General features: G+C 35.3%; 5 protein-coding genes across 7 annotated transcripts; 4 read left to right on the top strand and 1 right to left on the bottom strand.

Annotated features, from left to right (window-relative positions):
• The first annotated feature begins 232 nt into the window (after positions 1 to 232).
• On the top strand, positions 233 to 8,363 carry LOC113284087. 3 transcript variants are annotated; one of them, XM_026533503.1, is made up of 10 exons: positions 233 to 451; positions 972 to 2,061; positions 2,137 to 2,189; positions 2,789 to 3,251; positions 3,345 to 3,397; positions 4,006 to 4,453; positions 4,549 to 5,472; positions 5,561 to 6,547; positions 6,635 to 7,887; positions 8,019 to 8,363. In XM_026533503.1, exons 1-10 carry the CDS (start codon positions 338 to 340, stop codon positions 8,094 to 8,096), a joined length of 5,463 nt encoding a protein of 1,820 aa, XP_026389288.1. In that variant the 5' UTR covers positions 233 to 337; the 3' UTR covers positions 8,097 to 8,363. The 3 variants fall into 3 exon arrangements, with proteins under 3 accessions (XP_026389288.1, XP_026389279.1, XP_026389271.1); XM_026533494.1 differs by having other exon boundaries at positions 5,561 to 7,887; positions 8,025 to 8,363; XM_026533486.1 differs by having other exon boundaries at positions 5,561 to 7,887.
• A 1,376-nt stretch (positions 8,364 to 9,739) lies between these two features.
• LOC113291612 (aprataxin-like) lies at positions 9,740 to 10,114 on the bottom strand. The gene has a single exon (XM_026541145.1). It carries the CDS (start codon positions 10,112 to 10,114, stop codon positions 9,740 to 9,742), a length of 375 nt encoding a protein of 124 aa, XP_026396930.1.
• A 6,985-nt stretch (positions 10,115 to 17,099) lies between these two features.
• On the top strand, positions 17,100 to 18,188 carry LOC113291539 (F-box/kelch-repeat protein At3g06240-like). The gene has a single exon (XM_026541087.1). The coding sequence runs from the start codon at positions 17,100 to 17,102 to the stop codon at positions 18,186 to 18,188; it is 1,089 nt and encodes a 362-aa protein (XP_026396872.1).
• Positions 18,189 to 23,408: 5,220 nt separating this feature from the next.
• Positions 23,409 to 23,968, top strand: LOC113328066 (cytochrome c oxidase subunit 6b-3-like). The gene is made up of 3 exons (XM_026575161.1): positions 23,409 to 23,561; positions 23,661 to 23,833; positions 23,914 to 23,968. Exons 1-3 carry the CDS (start codon positions 23,409 to 23,411, stop codon positions 23,966 to 23,968), a joined length of 381 nt encoding a protein of 126 aa, XP_026430946.1.
• A 941-nt stretch (positions 23,969 to 24,909) lies between these two features.
• On the top strand, positions 24,910 to 25,755 carry LOC113291470 (F-box/kelch-repeat protein At3g06240-like). Its single transcript, XM_026541019.1, has one exon. The coding sequence runs from the start codon at positions 24,910 to 24,912 to the stop codon at positions 25,753 to 25,755; it is 846 nt and encodes a 281-aa protein (XP_026396804.1).
• The last annotated feature ends 246 nt before the right edge of the window (positions 25,756 to 26,001 follow it).

The raw sequence follows: 26,001 nt of genomic DNA, 5'->3' as shown, positions 1-26,001 counted from the left end.
TGACAAACATTACTGAATCCACGGACAGAAATCCTTATTTAGACCACGAGGTCGCAATCCGATTAAATGAATGATAAAAATCCTTGACTAAGACCACGTGGCAACGAATCTCATGCTTGAATTCAAAAACACGGATAACAATCTTTATTTATGGTCCCAGTTCCCAATAATAAGTTAGATCTATCTAGAATTTGAATTTTGAAAAATCTATAAAAATATTCTCAACCACGCGCCACTCAAACGGTCACTCTTCTCTTCTTACCCAAAAGAATTTCTTTCTGTCAGAAAAACATTTCAAACCGATCTAGAAAAACTGTTTCTGTTTTTTCCGAATGCCATGGATTATCACAGTATGAAGAGGAAAGAACTTCAATCTCTTTGTAAGAAACATCATATTCCAGCGAACATGACTAATTCAGCCATGGCGGATGCCCTTTCTGCTCTTAATTTGGTAAAATCCCCTTTCGTTTCTCTAATTTTCTCCTCCAATTTTGTTCTATATACTCTTACGTTGACGGATCTACGTATATTATCACACTGGTTGTTATTTTCCCCTAATATTTGCTCTATTTTTCAGTTACTATCATCTTAACGATGGCTGTTTTTTTTTTTTCCTTTATTTGCTTAATTACTGCTCTAGTTAGGTTTTTAATTGACTAATTTCTGGGGCTCTCTACTTGATAATCCTTTTTGCTTACTGGATTGGTCACTCAGCCTTGAAAACTTCTGAAAATTTGGGCTCTACATGATTGACCTTGAAAACTTCTGAAAATTTAGTCTCTATATGATTAACCTTGATTTTTTTTTTTTTGAAAATTTGGTCCCTGCATCAGATCTCATCCAATATGATTAACCTTGAAAATTTTGTGTCTGCAGTTAGGGTTGAATATAATTTAGTGTTTCTTAAAAGCTTTTCCCCCCCTGTTGTTTAAGTTTGTAGTTGCACTAATCTAGGTTTCGTATTTAATTAGGTTGATGAGGTTGAAGAAACTGTGACGGAGAGGCCCGTAAAACCACAAATTGATCTGATTGATGATAGTGAACCTAGAATTCCTGTTGGCGGTGCTAGATCTAGACGAGCACCTTTGCGTGAAAAGTCAGTTGAGGAGATTTTAGCCAAAACATCAGCACCGACGGCTTGCCGAAAGAAAATTCAAGGAAAAGTTGTTTCCAAGGCCAAGGAGAATAATAAAGAGGAGGTGAAGGAGGAGGAGGTTCCTGTTGTCAATACAAGGCGATCTACAAAATTGCACCAGGAATCTATACTCAAGATATCTGAGTCTTCCCAGGAGGTAGAAGCTAAGAAGATTGGTGTGTTGTCTGAAGAACTAAATGTCAAAGACAAGGGAAATAATAATGAGGAGGAGGAGAAGGAAGTTCCTGTTGTTAATCATGTTGCAAAGCGATCCAGGAGATTGCAACAAAAATCTAAGCTTGAGATATCCGAGTCTTCCCAGGAGGTAGAAGCTAAGAAGACTGATATTATGTTGTCTGAAGAAGTAAATGTGAAAGACAAGGGAAATAATAATGAGATGGAGAAAGAGGTTCCTGTGGTTAATCATGTTACGAAATCCAAGAGATTGCAACAAAAATCTAAGCTCAAGACATCTGAGTCTGCCCAGGAGGTAGAAGCTAAGAAGACTGATATGTTGTCTGAAGAAGTAAATGTCAAGGACAAGGGAAATAATGATGAGAAGGAGGAGGAGGTTGTTGTTGTTGCCAATCCTGTTACAAAGCGATCCCGGAGATTACAGCAGAAATCTATGCTCAAGACATCTGAGTCTGTCCAGGAGGTAGAAGCTAAGAAGACTGATATGTTATCTGAAGAAGTAAATGTCAAGGACAAGGGAAATAATAATGGGAAGGAGGAGGAGGAGGTTGTTGTTGTTAATCCTGTTACAAAGCGATCACGGAGATTGCAGCAGAAGTCTAAGCTCAAGACATCTGAGTCTGTCCAGGAGGTAGAAGCTAAGAAGACTGATATATTGTCTGAAGAAGTAAATGGCGAGGAGATGAAATCAGAGTATGAAGTAATTGATGTTGTTCTGCAGAAAAATGAAGGTAAACCCTATTACCTTTCGTTTTAAACGCTTAACTTTTACGTGCATATTCTGATCTAATAATGATGGTGTTCAGGAATTGATGGCAATTCTTCAAAGGAAGCGCAAGATAATGTGGCTTCTGGAAGTGTAAGTAGTTTTCTCACTTTTCTGGTCTCCACTGAATTTCTGGGGTTGTCTGATATTCATTTCTAGTTACTGAATATGGTCTCTTTAATTTTAAATTTATTTTCAAAGGTAAATTTTTGGATTTGAGTGCAGATGAATAGTATTCTTCTTCATTGATATAGACAACTGCATTTTCTGTGTCAGAACAAGTATCAAATCTCATCCCGTATGAGTAACCTGAAATTTTTTTGCCCAAGAGAAATTTGCAGTTAGGTTGAAAGTTGTAGTTGAAATTCTTATTACAAGTTTTAAGAATTTCTTATAATTTAGTGTTCATTATTATCTTAATGATGACGTATACACAGCAGCATCATTACCAAATTCGTTAGTTATTACTGAGCCAGAGGTTCATGCTTCTTGAGAAGTAGTGCTAGTTTAGGCCTGTGTTGTCAGGGATGCAAGGTGCAAAAGAAAGAATCTGGAAGTGTTGAAAAAATTATATGAATAGTTTGACGTTCCCATGTATAATAAATATTATATAGGAACCATTTAACTAATTAAATTTTTTTCCCTGTTCTATTTGTTTGTCATTGCACTAATCGAGTTTCGTATTTGATCAGGTTGATGTTGTTGAAAAAACTATGCCAGAGAGCCCAGAAACCAGCAGGAAACCATTATCTGCAAGAAAACCCCAATGTGATTTGGTTGTTAATGAACCTGAAATTCCTGTTGGTCTTGCCAGATCTAGACGTGCACGTTTGCTTGGAAACTCATCTGCTTCAGAGGAGATTATACCCAAAACTGCAGCACCAACAGCTTGCCGAAACAAAACTGAAGGAAAACTTGTTTCCAAGGCCAAGGGAAATAATAACGAGAAGGAGGAGGAGGTTCCTGTTGTTAGTCATGTTGCAAAGCGATCCACCAGATTGCAGATGAAATCTATGCTGAAGGTATCTGAGTCTGTCTTGAAGGCAGGAGAAACAAATGAAGCTAAGAAGGCCGATATGTTGACTGAAAAAGTAAATGTCGAGGAGATGAAGTCAGAGTCTGAAGTAACTGATGATGTTCTGCTGAATAATGAAGGTAAACCTATTATTACTTATCAGTTATTCCCTTTTGTTTTAAATGTTTAATTTTTATTTCAATGTCCTGAGCTTATAATGACGGTGCTTTCAGGAATTAATGGAAATTCTTCCAAGGATGAACAAGATGATTTGGCTTCTGGAAACGTAAGTTGTGTTATGGTCTCCACATATTCACTTCTATTTACAGAATTTGTCTCTTTAATTTAAATTATTTTCATAGGTAAATATTCGGATTTGGATGCAGATGAATATTCTTCTTTTTCTTCTTCTTCCATCTGTATTACTGCATTTTCTACATTAGAATAATTATCAAAGTTTCATCCTTAATGAGTAACCTGAAAGTTTTGTATCTAAGAGAAACTTGCAGGGGTTGAGTTGTAGTTCAAATTCTTATAACAAGTTTTAACTTTAAGACTTCGGTTAATAATTTAGTGTTTAGTATTAACTTATGGGTGATGTATAGTAGGACCATTATTACCAAATTTGTTAGTTATTACTTAAGAGCAGGAGATTTAGGCTTCTTGAAAAGTAGTGCTAGTTAAGGCCTATGTTTCAGGATTGCAGCGGTGCCAGGCCAAGCAATAAGTGCTTTAGCACGACTAAATAATCTGAAGATGTTTTAAAAAATTATATGAATCATTTGAAGTTCCCTTGTGTGATACAGTACTAAATTGATTCTCATTTCTTATGTAAGGACCACCAAAGTAGTGTAAGCTTTTTTCCTGTTCTAATCTGGGTTTGTATTTGATCAGATTGACGATGTTGAAGAGACTGTGCCAGAGAGTACAGTAACCACCAGAAACTTATTAACTGCAATAAAGCCTCAATCTGATTTGGTTGATAATGAACCTAGAATTCCTGTTCGTCTTGCCAGAACCAGACATGCACCTTTGCTTGAAAAGTCAGTTGCTTCAGTGAAAGAGATTATACCCAAAACTTCAGCACTAAGGACTTCCCCAAAAGAAGCTTCTGGAAAAAGTGTTTCCTGGGCCAAGGAAATTGATAATGAGAAGGAGGAGGCGATTCCCGTTGTTACTCATATTTCAAGGCAATCCACCAGATTGCACAAGAAATCTAAACTCAAGAAATCTGAGGGTGTCCAGAAGGTAGAAGCTAAGAAGAGTGATATGGAACAAGTAAATGCTGAGGAGATGAAATCCGAGTCTGAAGTAACTGACGTGGTTCTGCAGAAGAATGATGGTAACCCTATTATCAGTTATTCTCTTCTTTTGTTTAAAATGTTTAACTTTTATTTGAATATCCTGATCTAATAAGAATTAATTGCAATTCTTCAGAGGAAGAACAAGATGACGTGGCTTCTGGAAGCGTAAGTAGTGTCATTGTCTCCAGCGAGTTTTCGGTGCTAGAAGAATCCAGAGATTTTGAAGATATTACAGTTGAGTCAAGTGTTACTTCTGAAGAACCCTCTACTGCATTGATGATGGGTGAGCTTCCCAAAGATAGTGCTACTCATGTTTTCGGAGAATGTGTGTCAGAAAACCATTCTGCCTTTACGATACCTGCAGAGGAATCCTTTCTAGTAGAAGCGAATACTGAAACTACAAAGGTAAGCATTGATACTGACGAGCAGCCTATGGAAAAAATTGAAGTCACTGAAATTACAAAGGTCTCCACTGAATTGTTGATGGTAGAGAGATCTGGAGATTTAAAAGAAATTACAGTTGATTCAAATGTTAATTGTGAAGATCCGACTAGTGCTTTGATCATAGACGAGCTTTCCAAGGCTAGCCCTACTCACGCTTTAGGCGAGTGCATTTCAGAAGACTGTTCTTCATTTACTATACGTAGCGAGGAATCCAGTTCTCACATTACTGATGTTTCTACTGACTTAGTTGAGGAGAACATAGAAATTACAAAGGTCTGTATTGAAAGTGAAGATCAACCGTTTGAGAAAAATGAAGATAAGGGTGTTTCGGACTTGGAGGTTAAAGTGGAAAATGAGCTTGCTTATGTCGTGGTTACTGATGGTGAAGCGCTAGTTGGTGATGAATCTTTTCCAATAGTGGAGATTACGGATAGACTTGAAAACACAGATGTTGACGACGGTAAGCGCAAATGTGAGACTGAGTTATATGGTGCCAACACTAATGAAGTTGAAGAATTATCTTTGGATCCTGATATGTTGTCTAAGGAAGTGAACATGGAGGAGCTGAAATTAGAGTCTGAAGTAACTGAAGTTGTTCTGCAGAAGAATGATGGTAAACCTAAGATCAGTTACTCTCTTCTTTTGTATCAAATATTTAACTTTATTTTAATGTACTGATGTAATGATGATGGTGTTTTTAGGAATCAATGGAAATTCTTCAAAGGAACAACAAGATGACGTGGCTTCTGGAGACGTAAGTAGTGTTATGGTCTTCACTGAATTGTCGATGCTAGAGAAATCAGGAGATTTTGAAGAAATTACAGGTGATTCAAATGTTACTTCTGAAGATCCCTCTATTGCTTTGGTGATGGGTGAGCTTTGCAAGGCTAGCAGTACTCATGCTTTTGGTGGCTGCATTTCCGAAGACTGTGTTGTTTCTATGATGTCTGTCGAGGAATCTAGCGTAAACATTGGTAATGTTTACAGTGAATCATCTCTAATAGATAGGGTCAGTGGAGCTAAGACTACTGAAAATTTGAATTTAAATCCCCAACCCGTGGAATGTGACGATCAAGTTACGGAAAATGAAGTCATTGAAGAGAAGGATGTGAATGGCTTGGAATCAAAGGCTACAGATAAAGATGAGCTCACTTATCTCATGCCTTCTGAGGTTGAAGTACTATCTATTGATGAATATTCTCCAATAGCAGAGATTTTGGAAAACCTTCAAGACTCAGATGCTTACGAAGTGGCTAGTAAACTCGAATGCGAAACTGATGTGTATGCTGTTAACCTTTCTGAACTTGAGGAATTATCTCTTGATGCTGATCACTTTTATTTCGAAGCTATAAAAGACTCAACAATGAACAACCAGGAAGCTGAAAATTGTACTTTGGAGATTTGGCGGGAGGATGACTGTGACAAGTTTCAAGGTGTTAATGTAGCAACTGATTTCGATCCCGCGGCTATTTGTGGTGCTCAGGTTAATGGGTTGTCTGACGAAGAAACATCCTATGATAAAGAAAACGATTCAGAAGGAGAATTGGTGATGCTAGACACTGTTGAGGAGAATGAGAAGGACAGTTCAGGTGACACTGTTGGCGAGAATGATGACAGTTGTGATGTGGATGAAGTTTCTGATGTTGCAGCTGATCAGATTGTGAAGCAGACTCCTGTTATTTCTAAAGGTGAAGCACTATCTATTGATGAATCTTCTCCAACACTTGCTAATACGGAAAACCTTGAAGACTCATATGTTAAATTGGTTATTTCAGCTGTTGAGGAGAATGAGGGCAGTTCTGTTGATGGATCTCTTCCAACACTTGCGAATACGGAAAATCTTGAAGACTCATATGTAAAATTGGTGATTTCAGCTGTTGAGGGGAATGAGAAGGACAATTCTGGTGACATTGTTGAGGAGAATGAGGACAGTTCTGACATGGATGAGATTTCAGATGTGGTTGCAACGGATCCGATTGTGAAGCAGACTCCTGTGCTTTCTGAAGTTGAAGCACCATCTGTTGATGGATCTTCTCCAACACTTGCAGATACAGAAAACCTCGAAGACTCATTTGTAAAATTGGTGATTTCAGATTCAGACAATGTTGTGGAGAATGAGAAGGACATTTCAGTTGACATTGTTGAGGAGAATGAGAAGGACATTTCAGGTGACATTGTTGAGGAGAACGAGGACTGTTCTGAGATTTCAGATGTTGTTGCAACTGATCTGCTCGTGAAGCAAACTCCTGTGCTTTCTGAAGCTGAAACACTATCTGTCAACGTATCTTCTCCAACAGTTCGGATTACAGAAATCCTTGAAGACACAGATGTTTGCGAAGTGGCCAATAAACTCGAATGTGAGACTAAGATATACGATGTCAATGTTTCTGAACTTGAGGAATTATCTTTGGATTCTGATTGCTTTTATTTCCAAGCAATGAAAGAAGACTTGATGGAGGAAGTAATGGACGTTAAGGAAGCCAAAAATTGTACTTTTGAGATTCAGCAGGACTATGACATGTCCCAATGTGTTAATGTAGCAGCTGATATTGAGACCTCTAATGGTGAAGAAGCCGATTTAGATGTTGCTAAGGAGAGCGAGAAGGAAAATTCAGGTGACATAGTTGAGGATAATGTGGACGGTTCTGACGTGGTTGAGACTTCAGATGATGTTGCAACTGATCTGATTGTGAAGCAGATTCCTGTGCATCTTGCAACTCCAATAAAAAGAAATACATCAGTACACCAGGTTCAGCAGATCCCTCGAATGTCGTTTACTAAGAAGAAGGCTGCTACAAGTTCAAGAAGTTTCAAGGTTTTGGATGACAACAAGGAGATTGATGAAATGAGCAAGTTCAGTATCAGAAGTACTTCTAAGGTGGCAACTAAAGTAGTACTGGAAGAAAAAGAGAACAAACATGAAAACACGGTTCAAAGGAAACTGAAATCCACAAGTTTAGGGCAGTTGAGAAAAATGGTGAAAGCCAAACAACTTAATCTCGCTGACACTAACAACACCATTGTTAAGGTAATCAAATCTTCAGCTCTTTCTAAGGTTCTTAAAAGTTATATATATATATATATTGTTGTGGCAGTTAGCTAAGCTATATTGTAGGTTCTTATGGAACTGCTTTTTTTTTTTGTTTTGGGTGTGATCAGGAACAGCTGGATGTGGCGAAAAGGCCCGCTCTGCAACAAGTGAGCAATAACAGTCTGGTGCATGAGAAAGAAAACTGAGATATCCATTACCTAGAAAAACTGTTTGGTAGGGTAAATCTTCTCAAAGTTTTTGTATAGGTGCCAGAGGAATGCACAAAAAGATTGGTGCTCTTATTTTGGTTCAGGGTTAAAACATCTTTATCCTTGTAAGCATTGTGTTTATTTTTGGGAGTCCTTGAGCCCCGACTAGTATGTGGATTCTACTGCAGTGATAAATGTTCTTCACTGAATTACTGAATGTATGAGACATCTCGTTGTTGATAATTTGGCGTCTTTATCTGCTAATCGTTCTTTCCTGCATTTTCATAGTTAAAATCTCATAAATGTGATTCTGAATTCTGTCAACATATTGGATGTTGTAGAATTGTAGATAGTGAAAATCCTGAATTCTGTCAGCATATCAGTTGTGGTAGATAGTGAAAACCCCAAACTCTCCAGGTAATTTAAAATAGCTTCTGGTAGGACACTTCCACGTCCTCTTTTCTAGTGCTACCTGCAATTTTCTTTGATAACTTGGTCGGATTTTTTTTCCCCCAAGGTTATCACGTGTGAAGACTTCACAACTGGGGCAGAGAGGGCATGGTAGTAGATTGCATAACCTTAGTCATACTTCCTTCCTCTTGCATAACCCTTGTCTCGAAAATTAGCAGGACAATATGCAGACTAAAAAGTTTATTCTCTATTGATATTGTCACTCAAAACCCAGCAAGCAGTCCCTAGTACTGAAGGTGGGTATCACTAGTGGACAGTACAAATAGAAACTTGAAATGCACAATACTGCTGCAGAAGTTTTTGAGGCCAAGTTAGGGTTTACTTGTTTATTGGCAGCATGTGAAGTTTATGCATAGAAAATACTGTAGATAATTGCATAACACAACCAGTACAAAATAAACATGGTAACCATTTGAAAGCAATGAAGACAACCATATAACCTTGATTGAACAAACATTTACAGTTTCAAGGACACAAAACCGATCAGTGATAGTAGATTAATATTTACCATAGCTAATAATGAAAATAAAAAGAACATTAAATAGAAATGGAAGGAGCCACAATGATATCTAGTTTCCCTGCTTCTTCCACAGAGATGACCAATCTCTCTCTGTCTCTTGCTCATCTCCCAGAAGCCACCCTTCGACTGCTTTTCCTCCTTCAAGCTAGGAGCGGGCCAAACCGGTTTGGCAGCAAACTCCTTTTTCTGTAACCACGAGTTACTCCTGTCTCTCTCCTTCTCTTGGATATCTTCCCAGAATCCACCCTTTGACTGCTTCTCATTCTTTAAGCTAGGGGAGGGTCTAAACAGTTTAGCAGCGGACTCCTTTTCCTGTAACCACGAGTTACTGCTATCTCTGTCTTTTTCTTCCTCATCCTCCCAAAATCCTCCCTTTGAGTATTTATCCTCCTTTAAGCTACGAGCGGGCCTAAACGGGTTAGCAGCGGACTCCTTCGTGTCTAACCATGACTCGCTGCTGCTGCTCATCCCTCCTAAGCTAGTGGCGGACCAAAATTGTGATTCCATGGTCTTATCGCTCTCTGGATATTTGGCTGACTCATCCTTCTTCAACCACGAGCCGCTGCTCCTGCTGCCTTTCCTTAAATGAAGGGGTATATACTTCTTGTCAGCCTTTTCTCGATTCGAAATGAGAGTAGAGTTACAAGTTTCACCAAGTAAAAGACTTCACATTTTCTGGGAATGGGCATATATTTTGATGCTTCCTGATTATATCGACTGATTCATACGAGGTCTCACACCTGTAGCAGAATGGGTCAGCTTCCAACTTCCTTTTATCAGCGGGAATCGTTAGTTGTCTGTCCTCTTCCAATTCTTTGATGCAAGTGTCAACATCTTTAAAGAATGAAGTATTGTTCTTATTCCAGTTGTGATTTGAATCAGCTTCCTTAAAATCTTGAGTCATGACATGAAGGTGGAGCTGTAACATACCAGGAATAGAGTGAAAACCCATCCGTATTGCTTGAGACTTATGGCCTTCCAGTTTCAAGTACCGTTTCACCATCATTGTGCCAACTTCTCGCATTTTATCTAAGAGGGGGATATGTTTGCAAGTAACGTCACTAGGCCTGAGCAAACCTTCTTCTCTTGCAAGGACGAGTATGTGATACGCAGATTTAGGAATGGCGTTGCTCACCACCACAATGTCAGAGTCATGGACAAAAAGAAGGCATGATGCATACTCCGGCCTTCGTCGGATGCTTTACAAGGTCACAAAACTTTGCAGGGTCCTCATATCGAGACTCGGACATCATTCTTTATCAATTTAAGACCCTATCAAGACAAGTACCAAAAATTTAATATCAGTAATGCTGAATGATAACTAGACATAATTTTCTACTGGAATTCAGACAACTTAACAATCTAAACAAGAACTAGTTACTTGAGAGATACTTAATGTTTTTGTTTTGAAACAAAAACAAGTAGATTACCAAATTTCATTAATATTCAAAACATTTCACATTCATACAGTGGATTTACGAGTACATTTGAAACCCAAATCAACTAATTGGAACCCTAAATTGCATTCTTTACAAAACATAATATAAAACCTAACCCCCAAATCGATAGAGGGTTCTTCCTTGTCTTTTGAGAGCATAAACAACATCCATAGCAGTATATGTCTTCCTCCTAGCATGTTCATTGTAAGTAATAGCATCACGAATCACATTCTCAAGAAAGATCTTAAGAACACCACGAGTCTCTTCATAAATCAATCCACTGATACGTTTCACTCCACCTCTTCTTGGTAATCTTCTTATTGCTAGTTTAGTAATACCCTGGATATTATCGCAACACCTTCCTGTGTCTCTTATCCCAAACCCTTTACTCCTTTTCCTCTTCCTGACAAAAATTTCTCTCTACAAAAATTTCTCTCTTCTCTTTTGAGTTTGAGATACTTAATCTTACTATCAAGTTCTATGTGCTACATTGTGTTTAATTATTTCAGATTTCCTATCTTGAAAACTATAAAATACCCCGTCCAAGAATCAGCTTTAAGCTTCCAGAAACTATGGTTTTCATCCAATTTGTGTTCAATAATCAACTTTAATCATCAGAGCCGATCCTGAGTCTAGAAGGGCCTGTGCGAAATTGATCATAAAGCCTCTAGGGTCAACTTTTTTTCCTGATAACCTTGAAACAACGGAGGACAAAGATTAAATAAGGAATTCTTGGTTAATATTCACTGAAAAGAACAACAAAAATGCAAGAAAAACTCTAAATATTTAGTGATTATTGCAATGAGGATTAAATCAATTTCCCCTTATAGCGTATGACCCATATGTAGAATTTAAACCGTGAATTGTAACTCAACTTTTCATTTTCAAAATCGAAATATATTAAATCAATTTCTCTCACTGCGTGGATTCTTCATAATATTAATAAAGTGTTGTATGATTGATATTTTTTAATGTGTTTTTGAACCGATGAAGTTTCAAATGTCCTGGTATATTAAGATAGTGCAGTAGTTATGATATACAAAATGCGTGGATTCTTCGTAATATTAAGAAAGTGTTGTAAGATTGGTATTTGTTAATGTGTTTTAGTTGTTAATGTGTTTTTGAACCGATGAAGTTTAAAATGTCCTAGTATATTAAGATAGTGTAGTTTTTATGATACACAAAATATTGGTAAAAATTAGAAATTTAACATTTTAGAAAATTTTTGATTTAATATAGATGGATGAAATAATGAAAAGAAAAAAATAAAATAAGATTGGGATATTGTTTGCTAATTCCGTTTAGAATAAGTCATTATAACATATACAAAGTTGAACAAGAACAAGTGTACGGAAGCTCAAAAGATCATAGATGTCACGGACTTGAAATTCTCTCTGCAAACATATTTTTGGGGAGAAAATAAACAAGAGAAATGGGTTGGTCACATGTGGTGTATACTTGGATATGCAAGGGCCCTCCCCAGAGCCGGGCCCTGTGCGGTCGCACACTCTGCACCCCCTCCGGACCGGCTCTGTTAATCATCATATTAAAAAACCAATTTAACCATTATGAACAGTAAATTTAAACAAACATTGCAATAGATGCAATTCTGCAAATAAGAACATGTGGTTTTTGAAAAATTGAATGGAATTTTTATCCAAGAATCCCCAAGATGTTCAAGAACCTATGATTTTTCAATAAAATTTAACAAATATAAGATGAACCCACTTTTAATCATCATATGATAAATTCAATTTAATCATAAAAACAGTAATCTTTATCAGCAAAAACATCATCATACATACCTTTCAATGGTTTCTGTTAAAGGAGGTTGTAGCTAGAAGCAAGAACAGTCTTCTAAGTAGGAATACAATGGTGGAATACCTAGATAAATTAATAACTTGATAACCAGCAGCAGTTTCAGAAGTCCTAGAGATACTGTTTTCTCTGCTAGGATCAAGAAAAGAAACAAGTAAGCACAACGACCAATTTCGTTTGATCAGTCCTTATATTTCAAAAGTGCGAAACACCCGCCTAAAAAAGAAGTTATTAGGGTGGCTGCCCAAAGTAAATTTCGGTAGATTTATTTCGGCAGCCAACAACAGTCCATTCGGGGCAGCTGATGGTAGTAGTGCAGGATAAGATAATACAGTGGTGAACGATAACTTAGCACAAGCTAAAGCAACAAATCTGAGAGATTACCTGTGTATACATCTTCCTCTTGACAACAAATTCAGCACAGACTTTCCTGATTCCTCCCACACTAGTTTCTTCTCCGCATCGTACTAACTACTACTCTTCAATAAATGCCCAAAAATCATCTCCGCACATAAATTCAGCTGCACAAATTCGTGATTCCTCCCACCACTATCATTACAACCTTCTGCTCCTCCACCTGGTTTAACTTCATCAGTGATTCTTTTCTTCTGTTGTTGACGCTGTGTTTGAATTTGAATTTCCATTTCCATTTGCTTCTTCTTCCTCCTCCTCCACTTCTTCTTCTTCTTCTTGGTGTGCCATTGTTTGTTACTCCAAACTGACCAATTATCTCATGATGTTGTGCCATAATCGAATCTAGTCAATAAAATCCGAAATTGACTTGAAATCGTTACAAAAAAATAGACCAATTGAAGGAAAAAAAGTTCAATCGAAAACCCTAAAATTGACCTTTACAGCCAGATCTATTCTTCCTGACGGATAACAATGAAATTATGGGTGAAATCTGGAAAAGAGATCTCTCAATGGTTTTCGACGATGTGATGTGAGATTATTAGAATATATAGTAGATACAAACAAGTATCCGAGGTGCAGAAAAGGACCGAGGAAACTGTATGATGAAGTAAAGACTAAATCAAGTAACTGTGTAGTCAGGCACGTGAAGTGAAGGTTAAGTCAAGTGGCCGTGATATACATGGCACGTGAAGTGAAGACCATACAATATTCAAACTGAAGTCAAAGTCAAGATGAAGTGATCAAGACTCAAGTTATCAGAAGATTGATAGAGATCAAACAACACAGAATATCGACGGAGATCAGTTAAGTTTCCAAGAATAAAAAGATCTTGTGTAATTTAGGTAGTTTTCTAGACAAGTCAAATATCTAGGTAATTTCCTATTATTCATATTCTAGTTAATTAGGATATATATTATAGAGAACAATATAATATCCTATATTAATTATTCTTACTCTATAGATAGAGAGTCTAAATGTAATTGTTAATCATCTCAGAATGTTCTGATGATCAATATTATTATTCACCCTACGGGGTTGCTTGTGGACGTAGGTCGAGTTGACCGAACCACGTTAAACATCGTCTCCATTATTGTTTTGGTATGTAGATTTATTTATTCTTGATTGATTTATTTTATCATTGATTTGTTTTTATTATTTATCTAACATCAATGATATCCATCTTGAATTTGATCTACATATCAAAATTTAAGATGGTATCAGAGCAGCGATGCTCTCGATCCAGTCGCTTCCGTAACATATTTTAATGTTCAATAATAATTTCATTTTAAACTGAACATTAAAAAAAAATTGATCAATTATATGTAACAAAGTTCTTTTCTGAATTTGTTATATTTGTTTTTATCGTCCAAACAAAATTGCATATTCCTAATTTGTTCGAGGATGATCATCAACTTAATGAAAACTTCATTAACGTTATGACATGTGTTCTTGGAAGATTGTTTGTCTTCAATATCAAAGTTCATTGTTGTCATTTATTATCTCATATAAAAATGGAAATTTATGTTAGTTTCAAGAAAAGTTTCTGTTTAAAATATACCACAGTATATCAAATATATTCTTAGCTATGATAATTATGAGCAAATATATTCTTCAAATTTATTTTCAAAGATAATGATGTATTTGCATCACATTCTTTCCAAAGTCAACATTTATTTAGTTGACCGATAACTCATTCATACCCAACAAGAGTCTTTGTACATTTTGGGTGTATTTATTACATCTCGCATCAGAGATCGTCTATTCCCTTTCTGTTTTGGTTTTTATCCAAAAGGTATAAAACTGAACTCACTATCAATTTCGAAAATAATTTTATTTTTGTATATCCTATTTTGATTTACTCTCTAGAGTATTTTTCTATCCTAAAGATATTCATTTATAATATATCCAATGATATTTCTTTTCCAAAATATTTTGCCTGGATATTATGCAAAAGTATGTCTTCCTTTCACGAAAAGTATTTCCGCATTGACGATATATTTTATGATTATTGCATCTAAAAATAATTTCATATATGTGATATATTTTTAGGATTACTGCACATCACACCGTATTTTTTATGGAATAAAAATATCTCCTTACATTTAAGGACGAAAATCTCCCGCTTCTGGGTTATCTTGAAAATATTTTATGTGTTTTCGAAAATCAATATAAAATATTTCTATCTTTATTTTAGATTATATTGTATCTTAACCACGTAAAATTTCTCCTTATATTTAAGGACGCTAAGAGTGGTAAATTTCTTTAATTGCTAATCTTGGCGAGATCTTTATGTCATGAAATGATATTCAATAAAATATTTATCTTTTATTTTCGAAAATATTTCCTATTTTCGATCATATTTTTTAGTAATAATAATTATTACGATTTTGCACAATATTTTCCTTTAGGAGAATCTTTTTCATTTGAAAAGTCTCCTAGACGCCTACCAATATTTCTCAATGTTGATGCAACATGAAGTCTTTCGTATGGTTAGTATTAAACTAACCAAATCCATTGGCCAAGCGAGCCGATTCTCAATGTTGATGCAACATGAAGTCTTTCGTATGGTTAGTATTAACTAACCAAATCCAGTGGCCAAACGAGCCAATTCTCAAAAAAAAAAATAAGTGTATGGACCGTGGACCCTCACCAAACTTATCCAAGTCAAGACAATTTTCAACAGAAGTCAAAACGTATATTCTGCAGTGTTACTGAGTTTGTTTCAATTTTCAAGCGCCGCAACCGAAGATCAAGTGTCTTGTTCGAAGGTGAAGTACAGATTTTGTCACAAGTTTTCTTCAATTGTCCAAGTTGCACACTACGTTTCTCTGCGTGTCCAACTTGAGGGGGGGTATTAGAATATATAGTAGATACAAACAAGTATCCGAGGTGCAGAAAAGGACCGAGGAAACTGTATGATGAAGTAAAGACTAAATCAAGTAACTGTGTAGTCAGGCATGTGAAGTGAAGGTTAAGTCAAGTGGCCGTGATATACATGGCACGTGAAGTGAAGACCATACAATATTCAAACTGAAGTCAAAGTCAAGATGAAGTGATCAAGACTCAAGTTATCAGAAGATTGATAGAGATCAAACAACACATAATATCGACGGAGATCAGTTAAGTTTCCAAGAATAAAAAGATCTTGTGTAATTTAGGTAGTTTTCTAGACAAGGCAAATATCTAGGTAATTTCCTATTATTCATATTCTAGTTAATTAGGATATATATTATAGAGAACAATATAATATCCTATATTAATTATTCTTACTCTATAGATAGAGAGTATCAATGTAATTGTTAATCATCTCAGAATGTTCTGATGATCAATATTATTATTCACCCTACGGGGTTGCTTGTGGACGTAGGTCGAGTTGACCGAACCACGTTAAACATCGTCTCATTATTGTTTTGGTATGTAGATTTATTTATTTATTCTTGATTGATTTATTTTATCATTGATTTGTTTTTATTATTTATCTAACATCAATGATATCCATCTTGAATTTGATCTACATATCAAAATTTAAGAGAGATGCTGAAGACGGAGTAATCCAAGTTAGTTCTGACGAGAGAACAGAAAGAGGAATGAAAGTGAAAGGAGCAGTATATACTTATGAAGATAGAAAAGGGTAATATGGTCTTTCAATTATTTTGAATTTTGGTTTAGCCGGATGGCGCACCCTCTGTACCAAGCTGGGGGTGTACATTTCCCGTTATTTTTCGTAGACTCGTCACTCATGAGTCTTGTCTGAAGCCACCTCCTATTCCGCTCAGGAAAATTGATATGGTGTTTTAATATTGTGTGACCGCGTGTAAGTTAGAAGCTATGTTTGGAAATTCTTATTTATGGTAATTACTCGGTGTCCGATTCTTATTATATTTGGTGTCCGATTCTTATTATATTCAGGATTTCGTAAAAAATATTTTATGGTCTACTCTAGATATATAAATAGGATGGTACTGGTCAAGTAAAGCTTCTTTAAAATAATAATTTTGGGACCGAGATTATTTTAGAGAGATTATTATTTTAGCGAGAAAAAATTTAACCTTTGCAAGTTTAGTTGGACTAAAATTTTTTATTATTTTAACGATTTTTTTTAGAAAGATTATTATTTTAACTAATTTTATTACCACCGAGAGGCAGCGAACAACAATGTCAAGCATGATCCTCTTCCCAGAAGATGTGATGTATGAAATCCTTGTAAGGCTACCTGCGAAATCGATCCTTAATTGTAGGTACGTTTGCAAAACATGGTTTTCCTTAATTTCTAACCCCAGATTTGCGGAACAGCATCTCGAGCATACTATCCACAACAGAAAAACACAATCTAAGTTCATGTTTATGATTAAAGAAGGCACCAAGCCATATTATCCTCTAGTTAGCACCGTAAGTTACGATGATACGCTCTATTCTTCTTCTTTCGAGCATAATGGTGGTGGTGTTCCGATGGATCTCCCATTCCAAGACTTGGCTCATTCAATTCAGTTTTTGGGATCTTGTAATGGTTTGATTTGCGTCATGTTCCAAACTTGTATGGTTGATGAGTTGGTGAATGTCCCTGTCATCTGGAACCCAACAACTAGAGAATACAAGATATTATCCAATTCACAAACTAAATTTACAAACCTCTCCTCTTCTATTTATTCATTTGGTTATGATGGTAAGAATGACGACTACAAGCTCCTGAAAGGTGAATTCTCGCGAGATGGTTCTGTCACGTTGCCACCCACTGAGGAGGAGGTTCATGTTTCAGAGGTATATTCGTTACTGTCAGATTCATGGAGAAGCATCCGGACCAATATGCCTTATCATATGCTAAAGTATATCCCATATGATACCGTATCTGGGGTGCTTATCAATGGACTTCGTCACTGGTTAGCTGGATGCATGATTCTTGAGAAGGAGCTACAGCAGGAGTCAATCATCTCTTTTGATTTCAGCGAGGACAAGTTTAAGCAAATGCACTTGCCAAAAGAATTTATGAAAAATAGCACTTACTGTTTTGCTAGGACGGTGGGAGTATTGGATGAGTGCCTATGTGTAGTTGACGGTGTCTGGGAGCCTCGTTATCAACTTGAGATATGGGTGATGCAAGATTATGGTGTTCCCGAATCCTGGACTAAACGTTTTATCATTCCCCAGACTCAAGCTAGACAGCCTTTCGGTCTAAATCCACTAAGAGTAGTTTGGTGTTTCAGAGATGGTAAGATTCTTCTATTAGAGGACAAGAAAAAGTTAGTTTTATATGACACAAAGCAAGATACCATGACAAGCAGTTCAGCAAGGATACATGGTGCAGAGAACTATGTCGAAAGCTTGGCTTCACTCAACTCTGGTATATATGTGGGGAGCTGTCGAGAATACGCCAACATTCTAAGTGCATCCTGGACTAAAAAGTTGCGCCTCTTCAACTACGAGGTCTGAATTTATTCATTTATAACCATTTACATTAGTTTTTCTCGCATGTTAGAGGATACTGTAAGAATATTTCTACACATAGAAATATTCCCTTGGGCCACGTAATAATTTTGGTTAATTATAGAATATTGCTAACTTATGTCGGTTACTATTTCTGGGATTATTTATTAATATCTCTTCTTTGATGGACGGTCGAGATATAATGCTATTAATTAAATCCTAGGAACTTGGTCCTCCTTCTACCTATAAGAGGAACACAATAGCCATCGGTATTGGGTTCGGAGAATTGATTATTCATAACGTAAGAGGTGAAGAAGGAGAAACCATGACCTCCACAAGGTATTACCGCTGCTACTGAGATCATCGGGGATGTACTACGGATTAACGCTAAAAGGTATTCAGTATAAACTATTCTTGTATATAATTATCGTGTGATTATCATGAAGTTCAACGATCCTAAATTAAGTATCTATAAAACTAAATCATATAGTTGGCATCTAGAGCTTGTGTTTAGAACTCATGATCGTCCGTTAATCATATGCAATAATAAAATAAAATTGGGTTTGATATATTTGGTTTTCCCCTTCTGTGAACATAATCGTTCTTATGGAATTGCATTACTTTTCACATCTGATTATCTCGACCCATATCATGGTCACACTTCATGCTCATGTTTGATTTTTTATTATCTCATCAAAATCAAATCGGTTAAAAATTATGGTATACTGTAAAATTTAAGATCCTGTGGCCATTATCACTTATGATTTTCTTGTATACTTTTATATTAGCTTCTTAATTTTGGAAGAAAATATATTTCAACATTAATAACCTACTTAATTTTGGAGGAAGATATATTTTAATTTAATACTAATGTCCTACCCTTTATTTCATGTAAAATAAGTTAATATATCTTGCTTATTGAGTTTATTTTTGGCCTAATTGTTTTATTTTTGGCATGTAAATAAAAGAAAATCATTTTAAAAAATATTATTTTTTAAATAATGGCATATAATGAGCATATGAGGTAATAATGAACGTAATAATGATGATAAATGAAATGGAAGAATGTCCACATCATGTAGTCATAAACATGCATAATTGTTCCACTAAAGTCCATATATTCTAATTGTCTTGTATGTGAAAAAGAGGTAAATTAGAGATATGAGATAAATGAGAAAATATTTATTGGGCATTATGTCTTTATGGCATGAATTAATAAGTGCTCCAAAGCAAATGAAGATAAACATAATATTTTCATCACGTGAATGGTTATTAAGACACTAAAAATTGGAAACATTAATATTTTCTTGTGGGCATGTATACGTGTTAGTTAATATTAAGATAACGAGACAATATTAATTTTAAAAATAATGAAACCAATTTTTATTGTAAATTAACTTACGCTTCCGCTTTATCGAAACACTAACACGATTTTTTATCGAGTTTCATTATAAATTTTATGATCAAAACCATTTTTTGACACCATTAAATTTGTGTGTGCATTATGATATGGTTTGTGTGTGTGCTTGTGCGTTATGATATAATTTCTCTCGCATTATTGTTTTTCTTTAAATTTTATGGGATTATACTTAAAATTATTATGGGACTCTTTAGTTATCACCACAGTGATACTAGAGTGTTATATCTCAGTATCATCATAATGTTATTACAAGCATGAATTTGCAAACCGTAAAGTGTAGGTTTAGCAGTTATCGACATCATGTGATAATGACATTATTTTAGTTGATTGGCTATCACCACAGTGACGTCTAATCACTTTTGGTCATGATCAAAAATTTTGTCAAATGCTTGTAATCCTGTTTTTCTTAAATATGTCAGAACAAAATTTACCCACAGGAAATTGGAGTTCACATATTTAAGAAAACACTGATTGATATGATTGTTGATCATATGGATATGAACTGATTTGAATCGTGAGGGTGTCTAGTGTCATTATGTTTCACTTTTCTCCCAATGTTGATGATAATTTTAGTTGTACGTATAAAATTATTGTGCTTAAGATTCTTAGGACATAATTCTTTAGTTATCACCACAATGATACTAGAGTGTTTTATCTTAGCAATAGTAATAATTTTATTGTAAGCACGAATACGCCAAGCCGTAAAGGAAAGGTTTAGTAGTTATTATGGCATTTTTGAGTTGTTTGGCAATCACCATAGTGATGTCAAATAATTTTTCCAGTCATAATCGTTATTATGTCAAGTGCTTATAATGTTGTTTTTCTTAAATGTATTAGAACAACAATTACCCACAGGTAATTTGAGTTCACATGTTTAAGATAACATTGAAGTGTACAATATCTGATCATACATTATGGTAATTAAATAATTGGCATATGATTAAACGTTATTTCTTAAAAGTGCATAAAAGAAAATTTACATAAATTAACTCATTATCGAGTTGAGTAACCTATTACGAATTTTTTTTTCTTCATATTTTCATGAATATTTTTATTATGTTGTCCAAAACTTATTGCATCCTCTATGAAATTGAGGTTTTATTTTTGATAAATTTCTCCATATTTATGAAAATGATATTCAATGACTATTTAACACCTTTCATATTAATTCATCATATATTCGTTATTTATCATGATCTTTAAGTATGTACCATATTTAAATGAGCGATGCATCAAAGAATTTTTCTTCAACAAAATTTCATTGTTGAATTATACTTATAGACTTGATTAATGCTCGATTTTGTTTTACGAAAAGTTCATTATGTTTGGACATTTAAATTAAAGGGTGTAATTATTTTTACAATTTATGTATGATGACATGCCTTTAAGTAAAGGTTTATGATTAATGTTTTAGGGTTACTCATAATTGTTTATAATCGACTAATTTTATGATCAGATCAAGGATGTCCATATCGTTGATTAGGACCATGCAATGTCACAAGAAAAGCTAGTGTGATATTTGCAATTCTACATATTTGCTGGTTTGTTTAGTTATCGCCACAGTGATGCTAAATTCTTATCTTTTTAGTGTTGTATATTTTGAGTCCTCTTAGTTTGATTTAACTATTAGAACAATGCTGCTCACAAGTAGTTTTGGTTCATAAATTTAAACAAGCATTAAGGTTATCTAAATGTTTCATATACATGTGAAATAATAGCCACCCACAGGTGACTACAACTCACATTATATTAGGTTGAACATATTTAGAATTATTGGAGTTTGTTAATACATTTTAGGACGTGAGTTTCCCACAAGTGATTCTAGTTATGGTATTAAACAAACATAATGTTGTGTGTATGAGAAGGTAAAATATGTACTAATGTTTTTCATGTCTCACATTGTTCCTTGATAAGGTTTTACCCACAGTAGAATCTTATTGAAGGTATGTAACTATTGTAAGCTTAATTGTCATTTATCTCTATTATAAATTTCAGCTTTTGTTCTTATTAATTGTAGATTATGATTATTTGTAGACTTTTAATGGTCCAATTTTTGGAAGATAAAATTATTTATCACCTAATGATTTTTCGCGTTATTATGTAGATCTATCGAGTGCATTATGAATCTCAATCCATGGATGTTTTATCGAATATTTATTATTGAAATTGAGAGGCAATTATAGATAAAGTGAAAAATCATAAAGTCTGACAAATGTGGTGAATATTGTGAAAGGTATGACAAAACAGGATAATATCCTAAATCTTTTGCATAGTATCTTCAAAAGTTCGGAATTGTTTCTCAATACACAATGCCAACTTATCCTTGGCGTAATGGTGTATATCAAAGGGATAAATAATACTTTTATGAAAATGGTTAGAAGCATGATGAACCATGCATAATGGCTATACATTTGTGAATGTTTGTTCTTTCTGTAACTGTGTAATTTAAATAGATTTCCGTTAGAGAAGTTTCAAAGACACACTTTGGACTAAAAAGGCTGGAAACCTAGTTTAAATCACCTTTAATATTCTAACCGAAGTATGGGATTTATTGAAATCGAAAATATAAATTTATTAATGATGGCATAATCAGTGGGAGTACGTGGATATATCTGTTCAAGAAATCATGATAATGATCCCTTTATTTAAGATTTCTACAGTTATTGTGAATCTTCTCATTATCAGAATGTTAGATAATGAAAGCCTACAAATTACTGATCCAATACTCCATAATATGCCAATAAAGAAATTTTTTGATAACAACATGAACCAGCATTAAGAAGGTCTCAACAGAGATTGAAAGAAAGTTATTCATGTTGTTTCAGTGATTTTCTTACAAGAATTTATTACATTTTGATATGGAATGGCAAAGACTCGGTTTTAGGTTCACAAATATTATGTGTAATAATTTTGATTAATGGATTGATGCTATGTGAGCAAAAATCATTGGTTGGAAGTCAAGTCTCGGATATTGTTTAATTGCTCGAAAGACACAAATCAGTTGTATGAAATTGGGTCTTTCTGACCTAATAAGACTGTAATAGCAATTTTAAACGGTATAAAGCAAGACTTATTGCCAAAGATTTTACTACGAAACGATGCATTGATTATAAATAAGTTTTTCTCTCGTGTCAAAGAAAGACTTATTCAGAATTGTCATAGTATTATTAGTAGCTCAGTTGACCTAAGAGTTGCATTAATTAAATGTGAAAATAATTTTTATTAATGATAAATCTTGAAATCTAAATATCAAGTATAGTTTGCATTTTTGAGAGATGTGGGACTAAATTCTTCTCCTTTGCACTTGACAGGACTGGAGAACATAACGCTTTGTAATGGGCTATATGTATCGGAGTTAAGGAAGCCCAACACCCCAACCTAAACAAAGGAGAAGGATAACGAAAAACCAAAAAGAAGAAGAAATAGATTACATGACCCTTGCTTGCGTACTTCTCTATTCAACAGAGCTTAGCTCGCAAGACACAACGTTCCTTAATCGGCGAAATCAGAAGTGGTCGGAACTCACCTGATTTTCGTACAGTTGTAGTAGTCTCCAGTTGTAAGGGCCTTCTCTGAATTTCTTGCTTTTTTGAGATAGTTATGGCGATCATTCCGAAGCCATGCGGCATCTGAGAGTGATGACACCTCATTTAAGTGTATGTGACACATATCTAAACAATTGCCATGTATATAAACCTTTTGCACGGCTACAATGAAACATAAGATTTTTAGTTTAAGATTTGAATTAGCATAGAACTGTATAGATCACATAGACGAATTAAATTTAGTAACTAGGAAGATCAGAGATGGCGGATTCAAGCTTAGATTCACACGAGACGATGAGAGGAAGAGATGTGAATAAAGTGGCAACAGGACAACAAGCTCCAAGACCAGTTCATGAATACGGCGAAATCACTCAAACTCCACCTCAACCACCCGATGACTCATCCATCATCAACGTATTCTACTAGTACCACCACCACTACTAAACATGTATTCCACGATTCGTTCATATCGATGAATATCTGATTTAGCCTTTATGCATGTTGGCACTTCAGGTTGATGACTTGAAAACAGCTCCTTGCGACTATCGTTTTCCTACCACTAACCAAACACGCCATTGCTACACTCGCTACATCGAGTACCATAGGTGCATAAGAGCCAAAGGAAAGGATGCACCAGAGTGTGACAAGTTTGCTCGTTATTATCGTTCACTGTGTCCATCTGAATGGATAATTTATTTTTACATCATGTTCATAAATCTGTGTCGATTATGCTCTATTTTGTTTATAATTGTGTGTAAACCCTGCAGATTGAGAGGTGGAACGAACAGTTGGAGAATGGGACGTTTCCTGGTCCTCTTTAGCGGATTCATTTTTAAGCTAGTCTTTCGGAAATCTGGGCCTCCATGATGTATCATTTTGTTTTGTGTGCTTGAAACTGTAGAAGCTGCTTCGGTCCTGCGGGAATTAATCAAGGTTGTAACCGGCAGCCAGAATCATAAATATTCCGTCTCCCTGTCAAAATTGAAGTTTTGTATTGGAGATTGATAATCAGGTTTATTTTTAACCTTGAATGGATATTTCCGCTGAAACCAATAGAAGTCAAACCTTCTGATGACTGTTGTTCCTATATGGGTCTCATGACCAAACCATGTAAACATTTTCCCACTTTCTCACGTATCGCCCATTGAATGTGACCAAATTTAACAAGTTATTTAAACTGAATCCGGTTCACTTCAGAGTAAACAACAACAAACAACTGTTATAGCATAAGGTTAATTAGCAAAGTACTCTTAAAGTAATTTCAAATCGCCATGTGCAAACCTATAATGGAAAGAGTTAGATTCTTACCTTTTCAATTGAATAATTTGGTGGAAGGAGAAGATGAGTATGATGATATATACATATGCTCAAGGGTTATATTACAAATGCATCAATCAGATTCATTAATATTGTGTGACCGCGTGTAAGTTAGAAGCTATGTTTGGAAATTCTTACTTATGGTAATTACTTGGTGTCCGATTCTTATTATATTTGGTGTCCGATTCTTATTATATTCAGGCTTTCGTCAAAAATATTTTATGGTCTACTCTAGATATATAAATAGGGTGGTACTGGTCCAGTAAAGCTTCTTTAAAATAATAGTTTTGGTACCGAGATTATTTTAGAGAGATTATTATTTTAGCGAGAAAAAATTTAACCTTTGCAAGTTTAGTTGGACTAATTTTTTTATTATTTTAACGATTTTTTTAGAAAGATTATTATTTTAACGAATTTTATTACCACCGAGAGGCAGCGAACAACAATGTCAAGCATGATCCTCTTCCCAGAAGATGTGATGTATGAAATCCTTGTAAGGCTACCTGCGAAATCGATCATTAATTGTAGGTACGTTTGCAAAACATGGTTTTCCTTAATTTCTAACCCCAAATTTGCGGAACAGCATCTCGAGCATACTATCCACAACAGAAAAACACAATCTAAGTTCATGTTTATGATTAAAGAAGGCACCAAGCCATATTATCCTCTAGTTAGCACCGTAAGTTATGATGATACGCTCTATTCTTCTTCTTTCGAGCATAATGGTGGTGGTGTTCCGATGGATCTCCCATTCCAAGACTTGGCTCATTCAATTCAGTTGTTGGGATCTTGTAATGGTTTGATTTGCGTCATGTTCCAAACTTGTATGGTTGATGAGTTGGTGAAGGTCCCTGTCATCTGGAACCCAACAACTAGAGAATACAAGATATTACCCAATTCACAAACTAAATTTACAAACCGCTCCTCTTCTATTTATTCATTTGGTTATGATGGTAATAATGACGACTACAAGCTCCTGAAAGGTGAATTCTCGCGAGATGGTTCTGTCACGTTGCCACCCACTGAGGAGGAGGTTCATGTTTCAGAGGTATATTCGTTACTGTCAGATTCATGGAGAAGCATCCGGACCAATATGCCTTATCATATTCTAAAGTATATCCCATATGATACCGTATCTGGGGTGGTTGTCAATGGACTTCGTCACTGGTTAGCTGGATGCAGGATTCTTGAGAAGGAGCTACAGCAGGAGTCAATCATCTCTTTTGATTTCAGCGAGGACAAGTTTAAGCAAATGCACTTGCCAAAAGCATTTATGAAAAATAGCACTTAATGTTTTGCTAGGACGATGGGAGTATTGGATGAGTCCCTATGTGTAGTTGACGGTGTCTGGGAGCCTCGTTATCAACTTGAGATATGGGTGATGCAAGATTATGGTGTTCCCGAATCCTGGACTAAACGCTTTATCATTCCCCAGACTCAAGCTAGACAACCTTTCGGTCTAAATCCACTAAGAGTAGTTTGGTCTTTCAGAGATGGTAAGATTCTTCTATTAGAGGACAAGAAAAAGTTAGTTTTA

This window comes from Papaver somniferum, chromosome 1, assembly GCF_003573695.1.
Source record: "Papaver somniferum cultivar HN1 chromosome 1, ASM357369v1, whole genome shotgun sequence".
Lineage (NCBI taxonomy): Eukaryota > Viridiplantae > Streptophyta > Magnoliopsida > Ranunculales > Papaveraceae > Papaver > Papaver somniferum.
This window is presented reverse-complemented; position numbering and strand designations above follow the sequence as displayed.

Bases quoted from the DNA above. Each gene is read 5' to 3' on its own strand.
- LOC113284087 (XM_026533486.1), top strand. From the start codon at position 338: ATGGATTATCACAGTATGAAGAGGAAAGAACTTCAATCTCTTTGTAAG. The intron at 2,062-2,136 runs GTAAACCCTATT...GATGGTGTTCAG, and splicing joins TGTTCTGCAGAAAAATGAAG to GAATTGATGGCAATTCTTCA. The intron at 7,888-8,018 runs GTAATCAAATCT...GGGTGTGATCAG, and splicing joins CTAACAACACCATTGTTAAG to GAACAGCTGGATGTGGCGAA.
- LOC113291612 (XM_026541145.1), bottom strand. From the start codon at position 10,114: ATGCGAGAAGTTGGCACAATGATGGTGAAACGGTACTTGAAACTGGAA.
- LOC113291539 (XM_026541087.1), top strand. From the start codon at position 17,100: ATGTTTATGATTAAAGAAGGCACCAAGCCATATTATCCTCTAGTTAGC.
- LOC113328066 (XM_026575161.1), top strand. From the start codon at position 23,409: ATGGCGGATTCAAGCTTAGATTCACACGAGACGATGAGAGGAAGAGAT. The intron at 23,562-23,660 runs GTATTCTACTAG...TTGGCACTTCAG, and splicing joins ATGACTCATCCATCATCAAC to GTTGATGACTTGAAAACAGC. The intron at 23,834-23,913 runs GATAATTTATTT...GTAAACCCTGCA, and splicing joins TCACTGTGTCCATCTGAATG to GATTGAGAGGTGGAACGAAC.
- LOC113291470 (XM_026541019.1), top strand. From the start codon at position 24,910: ATGTCAAGCATGATCCTCTTCCCAGAAGATGTGATGTATGAAATCCTT.